The sequence below is a fragment of the Cupressus sempervirens genome, chromosome 10 (genome assembly GCF_028749045.1).
Source record: "Cupressus sempervirens isolate cs-2001-9-10 chromosome 10, ASM2874904v1, whole genome shotgun sequence".
In the NCBI taxonomy this organism is placed as follows: Eukaryota; Viridiplantae; Streptophyta; class Pinopsida; order Cupressales; family Cupressaceae; genus Cupressus; species Cupressus sempervirens.
This window is the reverse complement of record NC_143127.1, coordinates 381661831-381686915: the sequence shown is the minus strand read 5'-3', so window position 1 is coordinate 381686915 and position 25085 is coordinate 381661831. Positions and strand designations below refer to the sequence as shown.

At 34.4% G+C, this 25085-nt stretch overlaps 1 protein-coding gene across 1 annotated transcript in view; it reads right to left on the bottom strand.

The window, feature by feature from the left end:
• Window positions 1-12895: 12895 nt before the first annotated feature.
• Window positions 12896-25085, bottom strand: part of LOC149534268 (uncharacterized) — a 32833-nt gene continuing 20643 nt past the window's right edge. The window contains exons 2-3 of the mRNA XM_089807230.1: window positions 13911-15285; window positions 12896-13632 (exon numbers count right to left, since the gene is read on the bottom strand). Of these exons, the coding sequence (XP_089663356.1) occupies window positions 13109-13632; window positions 13911-15285 (1899 nt within the window). The 3' untranslated portion in view covers window positions 12896-13108. The remainder of the gene's footprint in view (window positions 13633-13910; window positions 15286-25085) is intronic.

Below are 25085 nucleotides of genomic sequence, written 5' to 3'. Positions count from 1 at the left end.
ACTAGCCAGTTCAAAAAAGTGGGATTTGAAGGTCCGTCTACGTGTTATCTTTCTGAGAATGAGGAAGAATCAATTGATCACTTATTACTCAACTACTAATATGCTTTTGAATGTTAGAATCAGTTAAGAAGGAGACTGGAGTGGAAACCAATATCATAAAAAAACTTATTGGATACACTTAAAAGATGACCTTTGAATTATATAACAATTTTGTTTAGAATTCTATGGAAATTTTCTTCTTTGATAATGGTTTAGGAAACTTGGAAAGAGAGAAATTGATGAATATTCTAGAAGAAAATGGAAGTGGATAACCTATGTAATAAGACAGAAACAATAATAAAAAATACTAATAATAGACTAATGAAAATAGATGGTATAAATGAACATTTATATTTATTTATATTTTAGGATGTTAGAATTAGGAAGGCTTGGCTGGTCCTAAGACCCCCCAAAATGGGAAAGGTGGAGTAAATTTTAAAAAGTGAAATGTATTTGGGGAAAACTGGAGTTTGGGTGGCACAATTTGAACTTTGATGAAGCATGATGGGGTGATCCTAGTATTGTTAGGATTAGATGCATATTTCATCACAGGGATGGTTCAGCTATTACAAAAATTGTCAAATAAATCAGAGTTGCTACGAGTAATACAGAAAAAATAGACTCTTTGATTGAAGCTCTATTATTTAGAAAAGACTTAGGTATAGATAAATTGGTAATAAAAGGTGATTCACAAATCATCATTAATGTTTTAACAACAAAGAAGACTCCAAATTGGAAACTCGAAGAGGAGTAGAAAGAGCATTATACTTATTAGACTACTTTAAGGAGATTACTACGAATCATATTTACATAGAGGGTAATAAGGAAGTAGATAAACTAGCCAATGATGGGAGCGATTGTAACAATATAGAAAGGATAGGAGAGTAAATCAAGTGGATAGTCTTAATTTGTTTGTGCATAAGTTTATGCCAATCAAGTAATAGGTTTTAGTTATTGGAAGTATTTGGCAATGGAAAAATCTAAGTAAGATACCTTGATCTTTGTTGATAATAAGATCCTTAGTAGATATGTTGTTATATTACCTTAGAGGACCAAATGGTAATTTTTAGATGGTCGTTATATGGTACATTTTGTATCAGATGGCTTATAGGTTTGGCAACCACTGATGTAATTAGTAACTTGGTGCAAATGATGACTTACAGCATAACATGTGTAACTATGGTACAAAGTGGCAAGAGTTAAAAAAGTGTACAAGACGATTATAAATACAAATGTACTAATTTGAAGGTCAATCTAATGATTATTCTCTAACTATGGTAAGGTAACAGAGAAGAAAGTTAAGTTTTATTAAAACTTAGGAACTTTTTGGGTCTTTTTGCCCTATTTATACTAATGAAGAGAAAAAAATCTAAATTGTAAGAAATTTGAAAGGTTTTATCTACAAGGGATACCCGATTAAACTTCAAGGGAGAAATAAGCTAAAGGATTTTGATAGCGAAGCTAAGATAGACAGATCGAAACTCTTGATTGTCTTCCCTTGTCATATTGTAATCAAGGTTGTTAGAATAATCTTCGATGATGATATATATTCAGTGAGGATAGGTTTAGAGAACCTAGATATTCCTATCATGTTCATTGTGATTTGTCTACAATTTTAAAAGGATAAAGAGGTAACAAAGTAGCTATGTAGGAGTGCTTTTAAGCAAGATATCTTATTTGGTATATGCAAGTAAAGAATGTTGTAAGACAACATTTCTTAGATCTAATGATTGTCTTCCCTCGTGATTTAGTGGTCAAGGTTGTTAGAATAATCTTTAATGATGACTATATTTTTAGTGAGGTTAGGTTTAGAACAAACCCAAATATTCATATCATGTTCATTGTCATTTGTCTACAAATTTTAAAAGGATAAAGAGGTAGTAGAGCAACTGTGTAAGAATGTGTTAAGAAAGATACCCAATTTGGTATATGGAGTACCTTGGTGAATATTAATGAAGACCTTACAATCCCTTTACCCAAGAACTATGATCATCTTTCCATAAGGGATAAACCAATTCCACAAGACCCAATTGTCTTTATAGAAGATTGGAAGCCATTTGAGGAGAGGAAGTAGATGTAGTATAAACAAATAGCTTTTTGTTAGGGTTCAGTATGAAGCTTGGTTCATTGATTAAGGGAGGGATAGTAAAATTGAATTAGAAAGTCTAACTTTGTTTATATAACGATTGTTATTTTAAGACTTAATATTATATAATAAAGACATTTTAATATAAAATGTGCAATGTTTCTAGTATGGTATGAACACATGAATTAATTGTGGTTTTGTATGTTCAAAATTTCCTATGGTGTCTAAATTCAACAAAACCCTAGCAATGGGTACTTTGTCAATGAAATGCATGCAACATAGTCATGATTTGTGCATGGAAACAAGAAGTTTTGGAATAATGTATACATTTTTCTAAATTTAATTTTAATTAGAAAAAAGAATGCAGGACGTATATATGGTACTAAATTGAATTCTTTTTTAGGATTCCAGAGCTCTACATTTAAGTTAAAATAGGTATATCTTCCCTTAAGTTAGAATAGGAATTAATTTTGTTAACCCTATTAATAGGTATAACTTCGTCATAGATTTGGCTTTAAAAACGTGCAAATAGATTGAATCAAAGACCACTCAAATTTTAGGTTTTTATAGATAAATGTGTGCATTCAAAGTTTTGGATATGGGTGGATTGGATTTGCTCTTGGATATCTTTAGTTAAAATCTTTGGAAAAAATAAATATTAATGTGCAAAAAATTCATGAAGCTTTGGTATGCAAATGAATATATGTCAAATAATTATACAAAAATAACCAAACAAGAGTAGAAGTGAAGCAAGTTCCTAAATCTACTAGAAAATACACCAAAGGATTATAGGACTAACAAAAGAAACAAGATGCTGAAGAAAAATGAGGAAAGTGATATTTCCCTTCACGAAACAACCAAAAAAGTGGCGAAAAAGTGTATAATGGTTCTAGTGATAGCAAAGTATGCAACATATGAAGATTCACATCATTATGAGGGAACCATCATGGAGGAAAGATACCACATAGAATCAAAGGAATAACTACTAGCACTTGCACCTTTGATGGTGCAAGGGGTTATGTCGATAGTCTTATGTACTTTTGAGTATGTTCTTTATGTAATATGTTTGATTCAAGTTGTGTTATTTTGATTTCTTGTCACACTCAAAATACAAACACTTTGTCTGAAGAACTATCTCGTATAGGCGGTCCTCCTTTTATTTGTGTATAATTGTATATGAGTTGCTTTTCATTTTTTGGTATCTTTCAAAAGTGAAAGTAGGTCGAATACGAAGACCATCTATTTTTTTTAACCTTAGATATAGCTATAAAAATGAGTCCTTATCTTTCAATTCCACCAACTCATCTTGATTCCATGGTGGTCCATTATAGTTGTCAAAACGTATAACAACATACATGGACATGTTTGGTGGTTTGGTACCTGTTCTGTAGACAATGTATGTGATTTCACCAATCGCTCCATTGACGAGTCTTGCTTCTATCCAAATGTTCGTTGTAAGCATTACATATCTTTTTAATATACACATCAACTCATTACCCCTTCCTTATGTATATCTTATCTTACCCCTCTCTTTACCATTCACCTCTCATTATTTATATTTCATTTTCTTTATTTATCTTTTATCTTCTCTATGTAGCTATCTATAATATACTATTTATCACCTTACATATCTCTATCAAATTATATCTCTTCATCTTCCCACTCTCCTGTCTCCTCTTCCTATTTCTCTCCCTCTTGCTTCCTTCTTGTTTCCCTTTCCCTCCCTCATACATGCACTCTCTCTTACTATAAATCTCAACCAATTAATTTTAACACAAAAATAATAATCACCTAAATTTTAATTATAAATCTTAATATTACAAAAATCAATTTCAATTTTAAAACTGCTAAATATAATAACAAAATTTATTTAAATAAAATAACATTAAAATAATTTAATATTAATTCAAATGAAAAAGTATGATATAATCTTTAAAATATACTATAAGCAAGAGCCTACAACACAACGGTAAATTGTGAGTCTCTTATCGAAGAGGTCTTGGGTTCAAATCTACTCACGGAAAAATGTAATTGTGCAAGGAAAAAAACTCACAACTGTCACCTAGAATTCAAATTAACAAATAATATTACAGTCTCAATCCTATGTCTAATACAGTTTCTTGGTAATGGATGACTATCGCTCAAAATTTAATGTGTATTTAATTATTCCTTATCTTCATTATAATTATCTATGCCTCAAACTATTATCTCCTATACAAAATGGGCAGCCCAGATATTTGAAATCAATAATTTGAAATTGTTATCTCATCATCTATATCTTTTTATCTTCATCCTTCTTTATATTTATGTATCTCTATGTTTTTATATCCATATCTCTCTCTAATTTGCACCCTCTCCCTATCTACCTCCATATCCTTTCCTTACATCTTTCTTATACACACACATACACTTTTTCCTCTACCCTGATCTCTATCTTATCATACCCCTTTCTTTAAGTTTTAACTCTCACTATCTATATTTTATTTTCTCAATTTCTCTTTGATATTCTATAACTATCTATATACTATCTATCAACTCAAATATCTTTATTATATCTCTTCATCCCCCTACCCCGCTCTCTCCTCTTCATCTACCACTCCCTCCTTCCTACTTCTTTGTCTTTCCCCTCTCTCTCTCTCTCTCTCTCTCTCTCTCTCTCTCTCTCTCTCTCTCTCTCTCTCTCTTTCTAATTTCTCTCTCTAATTTTTAATCAATGCAAAACTTTTCACTTCTCTATCTCTCTTTATATTATTCATCTTATTCACTCTCTCTTGCCTCTCTCCCCTTATCCTCCCATATATCCATGTCAGCCCAATATATAATACTTCTATAAAATAAAATAAAATAAACACTTACCAATCTACTCTAGTTATCAAATGTATCAATATTTAATTTGTCAAAATATTTCATCTTATTCTCTTAAGATTTCTACATATATAATTTTAATATTGATTTCTCTAACCTTAAAATTGAATTCATCTCATTCATAAATATTAAAATATAATATAGTTCTTAATTAGAATTTTTTATATAAAAGTTAAGATCAAAGTTAAATCTAACATTGTTGTTAATTGGTATCTCTAAATTTGAATACTCTCAATGTAATGCTCTATGTTAGATGGCTTTGAATTAGGTCTTATGAGTTTTGAATTAAGCACATCACCACTCTAGAATTAATTATAATTATAATATGTTAAGATTTTCTATGATCACTATTACTTTTTTAAAATTATAATATTATTACAATTTAAATATTGTTGTAGTTTTAATATTATTTTATATTATAGATATCTTTAATATATTTACATTCATCTTTATGATGTTGCATTTTTTTTTTTTAATTCTTGCAATCATTATTGAAATGAACAAAATCGTAAACCCTTATTTCACAACACTAAATAGTCTCACAAAACACTTGAAATGAAACAAAAGTATATTTTATATTTGATTGTCTTTAAGTGAAATTGGGAATGTTATGTAATAGAGACACCTAAATACATAGATATATTTTTCATCTTTATCAAATTATTTGTATAAGAACTATATAGCTCTAGTTTATAATAAAAACCTACTCAATATTAATCTACATTTGATCTAGTTTATTAATTGAACAATTTCAAGATTGAGTGAGTAATTTCTCATTTGGGTTGGTTAGTAGAGTGAGAAGTGGTATTTTAAAATATAATATAGTTCTTAATTAGATTTGTTTTTATAAAAGTTAAGATCAAAGTTAAATCTAACATTGTTGTTAATAGGTACCTCTAAATTTGAATACTCTCAATGTAATGCTCTATATTAGATGACTTTGAATTAGGTCTTATGAGTTTTGAATTAAGCACATCACCGCTCTAGAATTAATTAGAACTATAATATGTTAAGATTTTCTATTATCACTATTACTTTTTTTTTAATTATAATATTATTACAATTTAAATATTGTTGGAGTTTTAATATATTATTTTATATTATAGATATCTTCAATATATTTACATTCATCTTTATGATGTTGCATTTTTTTTTTCTAAACTATTGTAATCATTATTGAAATGAACAAAATCATAAACCCTAATTTCACAACACTAAATAGTCTCACACAACATTTGAAATGAAACAAAAGTATAATTTATATGTGATTGTCTTTAAGTGAAATTAGGAATGTTAAGTAATAGAGACACCTAAATACATAAATATATTTTTTTCATCTTTATCAAATTATTTGTATAAGAACTATATAGCTCTAGTTTATAATAAAAACCTACTCAGTATTAATCTACATTTGATCTAGTTTATTAATTGAACAATTTCAAGATTGAATGAATAAATTCTTATTGAGGTTGGTTAGTAGAGTGAGAAGTGGTATTTTATCCTCCCTCTTTTAACATATTACTCAAATACAAAATAATGTTAATACATCAATCATTTTCTGCAATGGATGAAGTTATCAATAATGATTAATCAATTCTTTACCAGATAATTACAAAAAAAATTAACGTCAAAATAATAATAAATGTATTAATGCATATAATATGTGATATAACTATTATAAATTTATTTTAAAAATAATAAATATTAAAATAATAATATTATAAAAATATTAAAGTAATAATAATTATAGTTTCTTACTTTCATGTGCACCCCGTTATATGTATTAAATTCTTGGTCTGATTTATTGAGTGTATTTTTATTAAGTTTTTATAGTTTAGTTTGAATCTTTAAAATTTAAATTTAAAGGTTTAATTAGTTGAAAGCTTAAGTATTTTTTTTACCTTAGGAAGTCGCTTGGATTCCACCTTTGTGACATCTTATTTTATTACTTAGACAATTTTATTGATAAAAGATAAATAAATGATATTTATTTACAAAAAGTAAATAGTATTTTCCATAAATTGTACAAATCTTTTGAATAATATTATAACTTATCACACAACTCAAAATAATACCTCTTCATTTCTAACATTCATTAAATATTAAATAAATTTTACTTAGTTTTTAAAAAACGATCATAGTTGTAGAAAAAACTATTTGAAGATAGAATAAAAAAAAACTATTTGAAAATAGAATAATATGTGAAACCTATCTTGTCTTGTTTTATTGTGATTAGACAAAGAAGGCGTCACTATGGAGTTTAAATTGATTTGAGCACGGATATTATGGCAAAACAATATCATATAGGAGTAAACATATATCTTATAACCATTCTAAATCAGAGAGGAGGTTGCGATATCACTTTCATTCAGCTATGAATGAATTAGAATATAAAACTTGCCATCTGATCCTAAGGGAGTAGAGAAAAATCAGCGGATAATTACATTCTCCAACTTATCCAATTTGTAGAGTGGTGGATAGACACTTCTGACATAGGCGTTGATGGACTCTACGAAACGGCGGACATACACTGTACCGGACTTTCTTTCATAAGATTTTAATGAACCAGACTTGAGCTCTGCCATGTGAGAAGCAAATATAAATAGTTTAATGGCCTCCTGCTCTGTGCTACAATCAATATCCACAAATGTTGTGTGAATATCATCTGCCATTAACGAATATTCCTTCACCTTGCACGAATCGATGTCCACTAATGCACTGTGATTATCATCTTCCTTCAACGATTTGCTTGCCTTCAGGAATTTTATACTTTTCTTCGTGCTACAATCTCCATCAACACATAGAATGGAAGCTTCATCATCAACTAACGACAACTCTACAATCTCGTTCTCGTTCGATGCAAGACGGCCCGCTTTTAATGAACATTTTGAATTGTCGAAGATCCACTCGATATAAATTGAGTCACAGTTTGAATCACAGTTTGGGTCACACTTGAACAAAAATGGGTCACCTCTACAACAAAGTTCATCAACCAATGATGGCAAGCAATCATCGAAGTCTATACGCTTAATTTGACATTGAGAGTCAAATTTTGCACGTCCAGCAATAACCATCTCTACGTTGCCCTTAACAATCCTTGAGTGGAAGTCATTACTGGGCTTGAAACGATTCACCCAGCTACACCAAGAATACACTGACCTTCTCGTTTTATATGGCAGCAGGTAACACAGAAACTGTACTCCTCGGCATAAGATTTCACCGATCCAGCCAGCAATAGACAACCTGAGTGTTGTGCTAAACCCCATTACTGTCGCTGTAAAGCTTAGACACGCAGAAATGAGCAAATGAACTTGCTTTTGAGTCTGTAAAAATATACCCAGCCCACCCAATCCATTGCTGAGTCAATCAAATCTGTGAAACTTGAAATCGGGAAATTTGTTGATTTCCGGATTTTACGGTGTCTGACAAGCGCAGCGTGACCGGATTTTATTTTACAGCGTCTGACACCGCCAGAAACTCAGAAAATTCCGACTAAAGTCCCATAGGGAGAAAGCCTACCGACTTAATAATATTTATTGACCTCAGGAAAATAATAATAATAATAATAATAATAAAATAACTAATTGTAGGGAAAAAGCACACTTATTGAAGCAAAGGCATTAGACAAGCATAGTAAAATATGGATCAATTATAAGATCTTGTACCCTCAAGGTAGAATTGTTGCAAAGATCACTTTTTATGGTTGATAGGTCAGAGCATCATACTTAGACTGACTTGCATTATTTCATGTTTCAAAGGCAAAAACGTGTCAAGGAGGGACAGCATATTATGCACCTAAGGATGTGAAAATAAAACATTCATAGGTTGGCTGATGTTTATATTAGGAAATGACTAGGCTTATATAGGTTTAGAGGTTTACCCACCTCTATGTCTCGTGTTGTTTTGGAATAAGTCTACATAAACAATTGAATGCCATTACAAGGATGTATTGAGAGTGATATTTTGTATAGGCTATATTGGAAATATAAGTGACTTTTTACATATATAGTAGTGTATGGTATCATAGTGTTGCATGTTATCATAGTGTTGTATGGTCTCACCCTTTAACAAGGAGTTGTGTATTTCTACATAATTAGGATATTAAGACTACCTTAGAAACATCTTGTACAGTTTGTGATCTTTCTTCTATATTAAATTTTAATCATTATTATACATGTGGATCTTCTAAGCAAGCATGTGCACCATCAAAATTTAGATCTTCAATATTGCTCAAGAAACAAGCCAACATAAAGACCAAATCCAAATCACTAAATGTGAAAAAATTGATTTAATAGGAAGGAGATTGTTAGAAAGTAATATTTCCTATTCTATCATTATAACAAAAATTAACAATAATGATAATCATTATTATTGCTCCTAGTATTAGAAAGGATTAGTCAGTGCCCTATCTTAAGTGATATTACAATGCTTTTATTATATATTTTTTTGAGTAATACAACATCCATTCCTTTCCTGAATCTCTTATCGTACAGTAGTCTTTGGGTCATTTTTCTCCTAAATACATTTTTCCATTATATAATACCTCAATACCTTCAGCTCAAATGATATTTGAATTGGCTGTCCACTTATCTTGCTTAGTTCCCACAAAACCCTATACCTCTGAAACTCAAGACATAGAAAATAGAATATATTTTCATTTGCCATTTTCAAAATAACATTTTGGTCCAAAGGGTTGAACTTAATTAAGACATGGAAAATAGAAAATATTTTCATTTGCCATTTTCAGAATAACATTTTGGTCCAAAGGGTTGAACTTAATTAAAGGACTGAATTGTTATTACAAGATGCAAGTTCAAATTCCAAAATAAACCTTTAATATTGATTTCAAGTTGACTTGTCTTTCATGTGTAAGTTTGAATTTTCAAAATACGCCTCTTGGTCTTCAATAAGTGACTTCTAGCATTGCTGCTTCAAAGGAGCTATTAGTCTCAGGGTTGTGCTCACATAATATTGTATTAGTCTCATATGAATGCTTGTCTGTGCAAAATATATCTAGCCAATTAGCAATATAAAACAGAATATTTTGAAATTTTGAAGGACGTGATATTTTAAACTACAATACCTTAAAATATTTCGGCTCTCCTAAATTTCAAAGAATTCCTTCTAACATATCATCGTAAATGTTTTTTAACCTTCACTGCAATCTTATTTTCTTGAACATTTATATCTGAACTTGTTATCTATGTTGTAACTAAGTTTTATTTTGTTGTCAGTCTTCCAGCCCCTTTGCTGTATTGCGTGTTCAATGGCAATCTACATTGCATCCATTCAAGTATTTATTTTTCAAACATATTATCCAACATGCTGAAAGGTCCAATTGTATCATGAATGCCAACTTTTAACACCAAATGTCTTTGGCAAGAGACTTTCTAAAACAACTTCATTAACATTCCACTCTCTAAGTTTGATCTGCACCCTCGAGTCACCCTTCATAGTAGAGCAATATTTTTCATTTCACCTATCATGAAAAGTCCAATTATATCATGAATGCTCACTTCTGACACTAAATGTTTCCTTAGTAAGAGACTTCCACGTTTAACATATTTGGTAAGAGACTTTCTAAAACAACGTTACTCTTATCAATATTTAACTATTTAACTAAGTGATCTGCATGCACGGATAGCAACCTAACACTGTCACTTAGTGACCCTAAATAGTTTAGTAACACTTAAAACTGCATGCTCAGCTAGCAACCTATCACTATCCCCTACTCACCCTACATGGTTCTGTAATACTAAATAAAGATTGTATACTTTTGGTAGTGTCAACAGACAAACTGAATTGTACAGGAAACAGGCTGTTATTATTCTTCCTATCTTGGGTACAGCAACCATTAATTCAAAAAGAACAAGTAGGGGCATGAGAGTTTTGGTATTCAACTTCAATTGGCAAGACTTATTTTTAACAAAAATACACAACCAGACCGTATTCCCAATATTTTTAGCCTGGATCTAAATGTAATGCTTTCTTTCCACAGAAAGCATTAGTTTGTTAAGGTATCAACATGGATCTTCAAATGAGTTCCACTATCCTAGATTTTGTTCCAACCATCCCTTTACTCTGACTATGGAACTTTTTTATATACTATGTCTGTAAATATATTGGGCTTTCACTATATCTTACCAATAAAGGAACCACTTATTGTTAAGGTATCAGCAAAAATCTTCAAATCAGTTTTGCTACACTAGATTTTATCCAACCGCACCTTTACTGCGACGATGGAACTTTTTTATAGAAGTGTAGAGAATGAAACTACTATTTTATTCAGTCCATCTTTAAAGAGTCACATAGTAAATAGTGAACCCTTTTATAATCAAAGGGCAGAGAAAGAACATTCTTTTCTTCAGTCTTACCTTAAAGAGACGTTTTAGGATACAGTGTTTTGAGTTAATAGCCCTTGACATTTGCCTTGTACATTGTAGTTATCAATCTGAAAATGAAAGTTATATTACACAAATGACATGTACTCGAGCAAGATGCATACCCTGAGATCATGGAATGATTTACACAAAACATTCAACACGCTTAAGTGCAAAGACTTGGCCTTGACACAAAGGCAATCCTGGAGTGACTTCTTCAACAAATCCAAATTTTATATAAAGAGCTTTGCTCCCCTAAGGATTACATTATAATGCCGTTCTTTTATAAGTCCTTAATGTCATGCTTTATTAGTGCTTTTTCCTCAAAGAATTCAGAACCATACCCGATTCTCTTTGCATTCTAAAAAGGGAAATTTAGTCTTGTACACTAACTTCATGAGCAACCAGCAATACTTATATTGATTGGTCGACAATGTCAAGTAGAAAGGCCACCATTTTCCTGCCCACAAAATAATTGTAACCACTTTTTACATTGATAGAAAAGACATCTGCAGGTGGACCTTCCAATATATTATAATATTTCTGGAGAAGCAACCCATGCAATTGAGCCTTTTCCAAAACCAGATGCATGTATGCATGCAACCAGAGTGTCAGCATGAGATATACACAGCTTTACAAAAATTTATGGTCCTGAGTCAGAATCAATGACCACTTCCACAATGGACCTACAGTAGAAATCCAACACAATGATAATAGGATAAAAATATTCCTAGCAACATCTGAAATCCAACTTGGCATGATTTCAAAGCCCCTTAACCCTTAAAAAATGTATCCATGTGCCTTGCATGGATAGTGGCAAGTCAGACTTAGGTGTCGAAAGGCTGGGTTTTCTGTAGCTAACACATCCTCCCCCAATCAGTCTTTACAAATTAACAAATATACAGTCTTTTTAGTCAAACTGTGATCTCCTTTCCACACCAAAAAAATGTGATAACTGTTCTGTCAAATTTACATTTGACATCAGAAATTCGAGTCTTATGAACCCATATTCCATGTTACAAACCGAACCAATCTGATATATAAGAATGCTGGTCATTTAATGATTTCTTGCATTTGGTTCTTGTGACTTGCATAAGCAATGGATTTTATAATCATGTGCATCAATCACAACTATAACCACCAAATAATGTAATCGGGTATGGAGCTACTAAAACAGCTGTTTTTTGTCAGGCAAAAACTATAATCAATTCATTAATTGCCAATATTATGAACAGTACAAAAGAATGGCGAACCCTCCGCCTGGAAATCTCATTACAATTTTGCTTAGGACTATAGAATACAGATCAAAATTGAGTGGCCTGTATCTGGCTTGATCACCTGAGGCTCTTACAACCGATTAAGATGACTAAAATACACTCTTTATGTCAGAAGAATTAAGCTGACTAAAGTGGACTTAAATGATAATTAGACCTGAACAGAACAAACTTCAAGATGTTATCAAAAAGACTACTTAGAGAATATTTAAATTACAAACCTAAAAGACATGCAAAGAATGAGAACTGCCTTGAACAAATTTTCCAAATGCTGATTCCATGTATGCTTACTATGGCAGGTAAGAATTGATACCTGAAAGAAAATTGCATTTGAACAAGATGATGCACCAAAAATGCAGATGAATAGGGAAAACAGAGACGAGGCCCACCCCAAATCGATGATGCCATAACTTTGATGGATACTTCAAAACTCAGCATAATGAGGATGACAAGAAAGCCTAATATCAGTAAGGAGTGACAAATGGCAATGCATATATATCAGCTGATTTTAAGTGCAATGCCTCTGACCATACCAGAGGAACTCCTCTGTCAGCCTCCGATACAGCCTTAGGCTTTAACTGGAGACTACTATCAAAGAGCCATGCCTGGTCATCAACATCTGACCAGGCTTCCTTAACAGGAAAATTGAGAGTATGTCTTAGATCTTGCAAATCATTATCATGCCTATCTCTATTAGGACTTCTATGACCAGCCTCCATATGACTACTAATTGAAAGCTTCTGAGGAACTGAATGCAATTGATTAACTACTTTGCCATTACTTTCCCCATCCTTACTGTATAAAAAGGGTGGGCAGTTTCTGCTGTCAACACGTTGTTCAACGCCAGTGTTGTCGGCTGCTCCACTCCTTTGGTCAGGTACAAGCTGGACAGCAACTTCCTTTGCTTCTGGAATTCTTCTGCCATTCTCTTTGTAGGGATCACTTGAAACTGCAGTTCGAGGAAGCTTACTGGGCCTCTTGTCATTGTCTGTAAGCACAGGCAAGAGGATCCAAAGCCCAATTTCTTATTTCATAAGTCTTAAAGCAGAGACATTTAACTTGGTCAATAAATTACATATGGAAAAAGATAGACCATTGTTCTGCAGTTTCCAACATAAAGAGTGACCTGTGGTGCATTGTGCAGATGCCTCACTATGCATGTGACAGACACAACTGGAACAAAGCTTGGGTAATAAATACAAACAAAGAATCTCTAGCATGAAGCTATTTGTGTATACAATAATTAAGCAAAATTAAATGACTCACCATGCAGATCACCATTGGTGTCAATAGTTTTCCTCTTTGAAAGAATTGTCTCCTTGTTCCTGTCATTTTCAGTATCCTTAATTGTGTTTTTCTCTATAACCTTTTCATTGTCTTTGCTTCTTAACTTGAGTTTCTCTAGTGCCAGTTGTTTGACCTTCTCTTGCTCTTTGTCCTCCTTGTTTACATGCTTTTCCCGGTCTTTCTCCCTGTCATTAGATCTATCCTTTTCACTGGCCTTGTCTCTGTCTCTCTCCTTCTCTTTCAGCATTTCCTTCTCCTTGTCTCTCTCCTTCTCCTTCAATCTTTCCTTCTCTTTGTCTCTCTCCTTTTCTTTCAGTTTTTCCTTCTCTTTTTCTGTCTCTTTTTCTTTATCTCTGTTCCTGAGTTTGTCTTTTTCTCCATTCTTCTCCTTAACTTTGTTTCTCTCTTTTTCTCTCTTCTTCTTTTCACTTCTCTCCTTATCCTTGCCCTTGTTTTTCTTCTTTTCATCTTTTTCCTTGTCCTTGCTTCTTTCTTTTCCACCAGCTTTCTTCTCATCTCTGACCTTATCTTTATTATTTTCTTTCTCTGCAACCTTAGATTCATCCCTCTCCTTATCCTTGGGCCTGTCCTTCTCTCCCACCTTTGATTCATCCTTGTCTTTTTCTTTTAGCCTGTCCATCTCTCCAGTCTTCTCATAGATGATTCTGTCCTTAGACCTGTCCTTTTCCCCAGTTCTTCCATCAACACTCTTATCCTTCACTCTGTCCTTTTCTCCAGCCCTCCCATCGACAATCTTGTCCTTGGGCCTGTCCTTTTCTCCAGTCCTTCCATCAATGATCCTATCCTTTGGCCTGTCCTTATCTCCAATCTGTGTTTGAAGTATATTTTTGTCCTTGTGCCTGTCCCTTTCATCGCTTCTCTTCTCATTGACATCCTTCTCCTGCAATATGTCCTTGTCTCCAACCCTTTTGTCCTTTTGCCTGTCCCTTTCATCGCTTCTCTTCTCATTGACATCCTTCTCCTGCAATATGTCCTTGTCTCCAACCCTTTTGTCCTTTTGCCTGTCCCTTTCATCACTTCTCTTCTCATTGACATCCTTCTCCTGGAATATGTCCTTATCTCCGATCCTTTTGTCCTTGTGCCTGTCCCTTTCATCGCTTCTCTTCTCATTGACATCCTTCTCCTGCAATATGTCCTTGTCTCCAATCTTCTTCTCATCTATGTTCTTGTCCTTGATTCGGTCCTTCTCTACTTTGTCCCTATCCCTGTCTTTATTCTTATCTTTGCGATCCTTGGACTTCTTTTCTTTGCGTTTCTCCTTGCTTTTATCCTTGTCTTTTTTTCCTTTGTCCTCCTTCTCTCTTTTTCTTTTTTTGTCCTTGTGTTTTTCCTTCTGAAAGTCAAAAGACAATTTGCATTATCTAACTCGCATAAATAATAAAATATCATAAGCACAGCAATAAATAGATTAACAACTCTTTTAGTGACAAAATAAAGGCCCATGCACTAGAGATTTGCAAAATAAGAAACATTGAGCACTAAAGTTGAGTTGCATATTACAAAATATAAAAAGCACCTCCAGCAACATAATCTTAATTATCCTATCTATAGATTGTGGTTGCAGGTTTTCAATTTTGATATTTATAGGTCATTTTGAGATATAGGACAGGGACACCTTAATCAAATGCCAGATTTTCTATCTGTAAAACTGCATGCTAATCATCTTGTATAATTTCCTCTAAACAAATACCAAACTAATTATGAAGCCTATTTAATCATGTGAAGCTCTTGTTCACAAAGATTCACACAAATCAAAGGTTAGAAAATATATATTTGAACCGACTCATGATTTCTCACATATGCTTACACAAAAAGTAACAATAAATGGTAGATAAAGTCATATGACTATTACTCAACCACAGATGCCACAACAACCACATGGCAATCAGACATAATCAATCAGACATAATAAATATACATGAATATGATTAAAAACCTCACTGTCATTCCTCCATGCAACTAGGAATAATTTCAACAGGCTAAAAACTGGATCCACAATCATTTTGAATTCAGGGATATGCTATATTTACCTCACAAACCACCCATAATCTTAAGAACAAAAGGATTCAAGAAAATAGGCCATGTTCTGAGAGGAGAGAAAAATAAAGAAGATTCCATCACAAAAAAGTATGATGATTGAGACACTGGAGAAGATAACAGAAAAATGCAAATTATTAGAGCTGTCAGTATTTAGAAGAGAAATACAAGATCTTTGCTTCAATTCCATAATAATTGCATTTTTGTCTCACTCAATTCAGTCAACTAATTCTTGCTGAGCAAGATGAAGATAGTCCATTCTTTTCTTCTCATTTCATCTTTCTATAAATTATAAACTTGTATCTTTCTTCGCTTAGACTCAAAATTATTATCTACAAGGAAATGACTATTCTAACATAAAGAATCCATTAAATTACTTGACCACTATTCAATTGTTTCACAGCAATTTGATATCTTACGTGCATCCACTCGATATACTTTATTTTCAATCCTATAAACAAGTCCAACAACAACATCTAGAGAAGCCACAGCCTATCAAACATGCCTAGAAACGAAAAAACAAAAGGCCAAGTTTGTTATAAAGTCCCCTCTAATTGCCGCTTCAGATCTCCTGCTCACAATAAAAAGCTCTACCAAAATACCCTTTATAATGCCTGATCGAACATAATCGTAACTCACAGAAATGCATCACAATCCTTTATCATTAACTTGGTTCTTTCACTCACACCACACCCTCTTGCTTCTTTAAAGATGTATCTATTGTAGCCTCCTCACCACAATTCACATTTCTCCCACACCACTACCTGCTATTCTCACAAACAACTTGCAATATCAATACTCTCAACATGTGAATAAATCGACATGTACCAAACTCTACCACGAATTTGACAACTCTCAGCTACACACAATAACTAATGCCAATTATTCTTATGCCACCCTTGCATCCCACCCAACTTTATTAAATAACTAATGATCACTTTAACAAATTAAAATAGTTCCCTAATTTGAAATGGTTTTTCATATAACTTTTACAAATTTGACCAACTACCAAGACTATGAAAAACCAAAATCAGGTCTTTCTAATCCGTTCATTAGACAAGTTATTTGTCACCTCATTAGCATTCCTTCTACACTGCACAAACTAAATGGCTAGAAACGTGTTCCTGGTTCATATGGTCTTCTCTACATATCTATGCAATTTCCATCTTTGACTACATCACTTGAACACAACATATTTGAAAAACTCACCGAGAACTCGCAAGTCAAATTGCCTATTGAGTTACAATTTACATGGACCAACTATGAGTCAAGACCATTTATTTTCTATTGGAGTTCTCTACCAACCTATGGGCCCCTCTTTGGCCATCCCATAGTAAGTACGAGCATGGTTTATTTCCAACGCCTCTCCTTTAGCCACACTGCAAGTGCTTAGGGCTCGAAGCTTGGCTCTAATACCACACGTTTAGCTACAAACTCACATGGACCAGCTGGAGCTCATTCATAGCATCTTCCATTTGTTGGAGTGCTCTACCAACTAAACTAGAGACACATCATTGATGACAGTGTGGCTTGTTTTTAACAGTCAAATGTATCGCTTGCTAACAAGTTTTTGTAAAAGCAGCAAGAAAATAAACCGCAAATTTCTATTGATAACTTGCTTCAATCCATATAAAAACCCTTTTCTTATTTGCAGTTTAAAAATAATAATTTTCACTTCATCGTTGTATGCAACAAGCAATTTAGGGCAAATGGCAATTGGCAATTTGGGCTAAATTTATGAAAAAGTACATGCTTTTGCAACTTATAATTCATAAGCACAAAACAATTTTTTTAAGAATGACTTTATATGAATTTTAACCCATTTTTATAAACAAGAAATTGCAAAACACCTAAATTTTCCCTTGAGTGATAAATTTATGAAAATGATGTACCTCGTCAAAGTTTGTGTGGTTTTCAAAGACCTCATATTGGGCCAATAGGGAATGCTCCATGGGTGCTGCCCCTCTAGCCCATAATATCCAAGTGGTGTTGCAAGGCATTGCCCCTAGACCCCCATGAGGGGTTGTGATTTCCCAACTTAAATGTGTCAGAGGTGTAGATTCTCGCTGGGCATTTACCTAGGGCTAAGACCCACATATGATCGAGGAGCCATGTGTCCACAAGGGAGCTAGCTTGGGTTGGCACTTTGGTGGGACGAAAAACACCATTCTTAACACTGGTTAGCGCCATTCACCTCAGTCTCAACTTTTGGCATAGTGGTTTTCTTGTTCGGTATCAATGTTGATGTCTCAAGTTTGAGCCCGAGAATGCATGTTAGGATATGATGCCCCAACCTAAATGTTGTGGTGGTGTGGATTCCCATGGGGCTGTACGTAGGATTGGGGCCTACCACAATCACACAACCACATGTCTACAAGAGGGCCGACCTATGTTGGTACTTTAGTAGGTCAAAAACCCTACTCTTAACTTTGGTGGGCACCTTTCACCACCAGCCTGGGATTTTGGCATAGTGGTTGATTTGCTTAGTGTCAAAGTCGAGGTCTCGAGATCAAGCCCTACGACATGTATTGGGTTTTGATGTCTCCACTTAGATGTTGCAGTAGTGCAGATTCTAGTTGGGCATGTACCTAGGGTTGGGTACACCCATGATTAGGCAGCCACATGTCCACAAGTGGATTGGCCTCTGCTATCACATCAGAGGAATAAAAACCACACTTTTAATGCTAGTGGGCGCCACTCACTACCAATCCAAGCTTTTGGCATAGTAGTTGCCTAGCTTGGTATCAATGCGAAGGTCTTAAGGTCAAGCCCTGCGAAACAAGGTGGGTTGTGATGCCCAAGCCTAAATGTTGTGGTGGTGCAGATTTTCGGTAGGCATGTACCCAAAGCTTAGACCCACCCATTATTGGTCACCAACGTGTCCACGAGGAGGTCAGCCTCTGCTGGTACACTATTGAGACAAAAATCCCACCCTTAACACTAGGGGGTACAACTCGCTATCAATCTGACTTTTTGTTAAAGTAGTTGGCCCAGTAGGGAATTCACACCATAGCAACATTTAGGTTGGTATATCACAAGGAGCACTGCCTCTCAATCCCATTAGGATCTCAACTCCCAAATCCAAATTAGTTATTGGGATCTCTTGTCAACTAACAAACTTGAATATAATGAAGGGTGTGCCAACGTAGATTTTAATATCAAACATCTTACCAAAAACTTCTTTAGATGAGGCGACTTTTCTATATGATATGGCTAATGGAAGTGCTATTGTAACTTACTGGAAAGTTAAATTTATTTTTTTGTAATATGTGTATTTTGGAAGAATATTTTATTAACTTTATGTATTTTGCTATTTTGGATTAAATTGTCAAGTTATTGCCAAGTTTTCCCCCTTCTGCAAAATTCAATTTTAAAAAAATATCAAGCCTGCCAAGTTGGTACCCAGTGCATTCTTCACAATGGATCATAATATTAATCACTATCAATAGATCACCTTCCAAGTCAAATTTAATATTTTCTGATATACTGCAGATCCTAGACATGCTAGAATTGCTTCCCATTCAGCACCGTTATCAGTTCAAATGCCCAACATTAAGATCTAGCACAGATCATGTCTCCACTTGAATCTCAAGTAATGAAACCTATTCCACTATTCTATCTATGGATTTCCCCTTGTTACACCATCAAAATTAAATTTCACAGATACTTTTGGGGTAGGAAACCACAAGGCCCAATCCTTTCTTCCTTTGCCTCCTAACTAGCTTACTCCTCTGAGATTACCAGTTAACCTTTCGATGGGGGATCAAGAACAATTTTGCTTCCAATTAAAGTGGTTCCAATTATGGTGTAATACATGTTGAGGATTGCACTTGTATGTCTGAAAACATAATCAGCCAGGAGTCCAGGCAGATGGCCTTTTGTTCTTAAACTAATTAGGCTCTTGATTGGATCTTCTCTTTTTTATTCTATCTTGACCTTATTTATTAAAACACCTAATGAATTACACAAGTTCTCCAACAGAAAATTTAGATTTGATCTAGGTAAATCAAGTATAACAAAATGATAACTCTGTTACCAAGAATCCAGCTACCTACACAAGTGGATTACATGTAGTATGGAAGTGTCCAGATGCTAGAGTAAGAACTACAAAATCATAAAGGCCCTCCGATCTACAAATCAAATGCTTTCTTGTTGTAATGGTGTATTCCTCTTTGAACATGACTTTAACAAAAAGTTGCTTGATGTAATCTATATATTCAATCGGCCCTTGAGAGTGACTTATTTCTCATGTCTAATTGTATAACATAATCATTAAACCAAAAAGTTTAAAGCTTAATCTTAGTAAAATTAGGAGAGAAACAACTAAATGGATGACCCCAGATATGGGATGGATAAAGGTGAATTTTGATGGGGCTGCCCAAGGGTAATCCAGGTCCAGTCGGAGTAGGATGTGTGGCTAGGGATGCTAATGGCAACATCATTGCAACTGAGAAGAAGTCATGGAGTATAGGCATCAACAATGATGCAGAAGTTCATGCTGCCGTCATTGAGGTGGAGTTGGTACAAAGACTAAGGATTGATAATCTATATCTATAAGGAGATTCTCAAATTATTGTTAGTGCAATAATGACTGAATGGATGTAGGCTTGGCATTTGCAGAAAATGGTAGCTATTATTAGGAGAAAATTGGAGGGTTTTCAAAATTACACATATCTACCAAGAGGGCAACTCTTTGGCTGGCTCATTATCGAAATTGACTGTGACAAGGCAGCACAAGCCCTCAATCTGAATTGCTGATGGGTGAGTTAGCATAATGTGATGGCTTAGGCCCAACAATACGGTGCAAATGACATCATATGCCCAATTGGATATTTTGATGTGACAGATGGCACAAGGGAGATTTTAAGACAGATTTGGAGATGACGATATATTTATTTTGGGCAAGATGGCAAAGTTTGTGTCCCAGGAAATAATGGAGTATATGCTGCATTGATTGCTCATTCAATTCTTGGGCAAATTTGGTACTATACATACCTTAATAGCATACTCATTGGCACATTTTTTTCAGTCAGTTGCATTGTGAGTGGTGTGAAATGTGAAGTGGGCAGATAGGCAAATGCCATGGAAGCAAATTTCACCTTTGGCTCCTCGTGCAAATAAATGGCCATCAAACAGCTCTTCTTAAAGGAGGTTGTCAATGGCTCTTCTGGGTGTGAAGAATGTCTGGTCGAGTTTCAGTTGGTGCACAAATGAAGACATTGCTGCTCCGTTTTGTGTGTGGGGGTTGCATTTCTCTTCGAAGGAATTGGTAAAGCACAACATGGAGCAGTGTGTTTACCAGGAAATTTGTGTTGGGCTGGAAAAATCCTGAATTGTGCAGTTCAAGTTGAGCTTTTGTAATGGAGGAAGGAGATTGGTTGGGTTTCCCTGGAGGCCGTCATGCTACTCAGCCTTTTTTGTGGCATTGTGGGCTGGGAAACAGCATCAAAAGAAGAATGGATGCCCACAAAGCAAGGGCTTTGGTACTGGATTTTGTGCACGACAGAGACTCAGAGTTGGTTGCAGGTTTGACACGAAAACAAATAAACCCAAAGATTTTCTGGTTGAAAATGTGGCAAAAAGTGGAAGAGCAACGGAGGGCTCATAGGAGAAAAAACTCAATTCCCAGGCACAGGTGTGGTAGTGCCAAGGGAAATTTAAATGTTGAGGATGGGAGGGCAGACAATGGGCACGGTCGAGCAAGGGTCAAGGGCCAGAGACATGGCACGAGGGCACAGAGGCAATGCACCCTCAACCAAGGTGGTGGTGCAAAGGTGAATGCAGCTCAAACAGGGCAACAATGAAGGCGAAGAAAGGGCTCCCGCCTCGGCCGGCACTGTTACACCCATGGTCTTGTAGTCCATTTGTCCAATGTTGTCAGAATTTTGCAAATTGTGCTACATGTATGTGGGTTTTGCAACTGCCTATTCATAGGCAGATTGTCGACTGACAGATGTGTCTGTATTGTAGTTTTTTGTGTTTGGGCATTTTGGGGAGACGTTGCAGTAAAAAGTTAGGCTGAGGCCATGCCGTGTTGATGAATGTTTATAGCAGGATGGTGAGGTTGGTTTTTTGCGTGACTCTCAAATTGGATAGCAGACTCTGCAATTATGTTTTTTGCGTCCTTGACTTGGTAGAGGAAAATAACAGGTTATGCTTTGAACTTTGCACCAAGGCAAGAGAGCAATGGATGTTCCTATATGTTACATAAAAAAAGACAATCATGTTTCTGACTATTCACTTATAATTCTTAGCCCCTTTTATATGAATGTATGTTATGTCATTGAAAAGATTAACGGGAGAGTCTCCCATTGTATAGTAGAGCAAGGTATTTAGCAATTAGGTTAATAAACCCAAATTGTATATATTGTCGAATGCGTTATAAAAAAGACCAATAACAATCCATTTGCCCTTCTTTCAAATCCAACAAGATTAAAACTTCGAAGGATGAAAAGAAAGTAATTGAAGGGCAATTGCAACTTGGGAAGAGGAAATAAGCAAACGCCAGATCTTCTAGGTTGTTTCAGGTATGAATTCCGATGATAATCAGACAATGTTATTTTTTATGAACTGTGATACATTCAGATATCAGCTAAAACAGACTTGTTACAAGTGTAATGATCTTGTGAACTCTACATTAGCTGCTGCATTTAAATTGTTGGATAATATGGTATTGGCATTTCATCAAACAGTTGTCAATACTCAAAAAATTTATCGGACTAGCATATTACAATTAAAATAGGGATCCAGACAGTCAAATTTGTTGCGTCTTAGAAGACCAAGCAAATCATCAATGAAATTTGAATTTGTAATGTCCCGCACTTTTAGGTACTGCTGCAGAGTGGCAGGTATTCTCTTTCAGGGCTTGTGCCATCTGGTGCAGAAAAGATGTCAAGCTGACATAGACCTTGAAAGATACTAGCCTCTCTGTAAGTGAACCTAAAAGTGGGGGGCATTGCAGAATTCAAATATGTCAAACTCTTACATATACCTATTTCCGTCTTCCAACAATCGAGGAAATTAATGTTTATTTGGATATGATTTTGGTATTATTTGTGCTGTTTCTGCATTTTTCTCACATCCCTTTAAGTGATCTTCCACCTTTCTTAACTTTTCATGTGAATCATGTGTCCTACAAACAAAATCAAGGTCCAAAATAAATGGTGTCTGGAATTCAAAACCAAGCTTGAGTGTATAACAAAGAGAACATGATTATCATAGCAAACTCTACCAGTCTGCTGAAATTGGAATCATATTTACTAGTAAACTTAATTTCATACGTGCCAAAAGGTGTCTTTCCAAAGATATCCAGGTTAAAGCATTTGTTACCTACAATATTCTTTGGTTTTTCATGCATCAAAAAGACTATGATATCCAGAAGAGGTAAATGGGCTGTGTTTTGATGAGTTTTTTTTGACAGAAATAAATAGTCTCACCTTGGTTAATCTATTAAAAAAAAACATAAGTACTCGGTAATTTTAATAGCATAACCTAGATACTTCAGGGCAATACTCAAGCGCATTTGTTATTAGGCACAGGCAGAGGCAAAGGCCCTGATGGAGGGTATTCTTTCAATCTTGTTTTCTTGGCATTTGTAAAAAGTGCTCAAATGTTATCATGCTTATTTATTCACATTTTCATATTCTTCAATACCAAAAACTAATTTCCAGCATTGTACCTTTTGTTTCTACCAGACTACCAGAATACATAACAAATGGGTTATCATTTCACTCAAACTGATCTTATATTTAATGATACCATTATTTGGCAAAACTATAGAATGATTGTAGTGAAAAGTATTATCTTTTGCCACAGCTACAGCATTAAAATTATTAGCATAGAATCAAAGGCATAAACTTAAGATTCAAAACCCAATGCATGTACAGGAACGAAGCAGCCATCAGCTCCATTACATCTACTTTAACTTGAACTGGATGATCATGAAGGGACAGACAGAAGAACCTCAAAACCTGCACAAAATGGAATCTCTGGCCCCAAATGGAGGCCAGCAGCGAAACACCATCAGTAATCAGTATAGACTGAAGCATCACAGTGATGTACAAGGTATACCAATTTTAAAATGTGGAAACTCTAAAACACTGAAAAAGTTAAAGCATGGACCTTAAATGGGCAATGAACCTTGTATCGTTTAGCAGCTGTGCTGCATTTTAGGTTTTAGTGAGGACATACATGGAGATGTGAGTAGCACATCTCCTATGTCTGGATAGGTTTACAAACCTGTATCCAGTATGGGAGATGCATCCCATGTGGTAGGAAAATGTGGGAGACTCATCTCCCTACAACCCTGGTTATTACATCATGTGAATTTATTTAGAAATTTTGGATATGTTTTGGTAAACTTAACTCGTTTTGTTGCTCTCTTCTTTCAGTTCCCTTGCTTCCTCAAAGTCGAGTATATATATATATATATATAACTTATAAGATGAGGGATCAATAAGAGTTTTTCGCTATGCTTGGATTTGTGCTACTCCAAAATTATGATGGTTTCAGTTTGTGAAATTTGAGTTGAGAGGCGCAATAATGTTTTGATAGTCCATCTATATTTCATTCATTATTTCTCAGTTAAGATTCAACATTTAAAATTTTCATTAGGTGAATTATTACCAATCATCTTGTCTTAAAAACAAGATATGCCATTCTGCATCATCCAATTTCTAACTCTAGCATTCAGAATTTCAAGATTGGTCAAGAGATTGAATTTCAATTCAAATTTCATTCTTCAACTCTCATGCATTTTTAAAAACTGCTCGACTTGAAACCTTTCTTGAACAACATGCCCTGCAATCTTTCTTGAACTTCCGTAACATTTTAAGCCTCGGTGAATGCAATAAATAAATGCTCAGGGTTAGTATCTGTTAAAAGGCACATTAAAGGTTTTCCTGAGATAGGTGTTTGGTTCAGAAGGTAATTGTATTCTCAGGCTTTCTTCAAGAGATTTAAGAACACCTACACCAACTTCCTTGATCTTTTTATCTTTTGTAAGCAATTCATGTACAAATCATGCTTGTTTTGAAAACCCAGGTACTAATTTCTTGTAAAAACCTATCAAGGGCTAAAATGTTTTAAGAATGTATA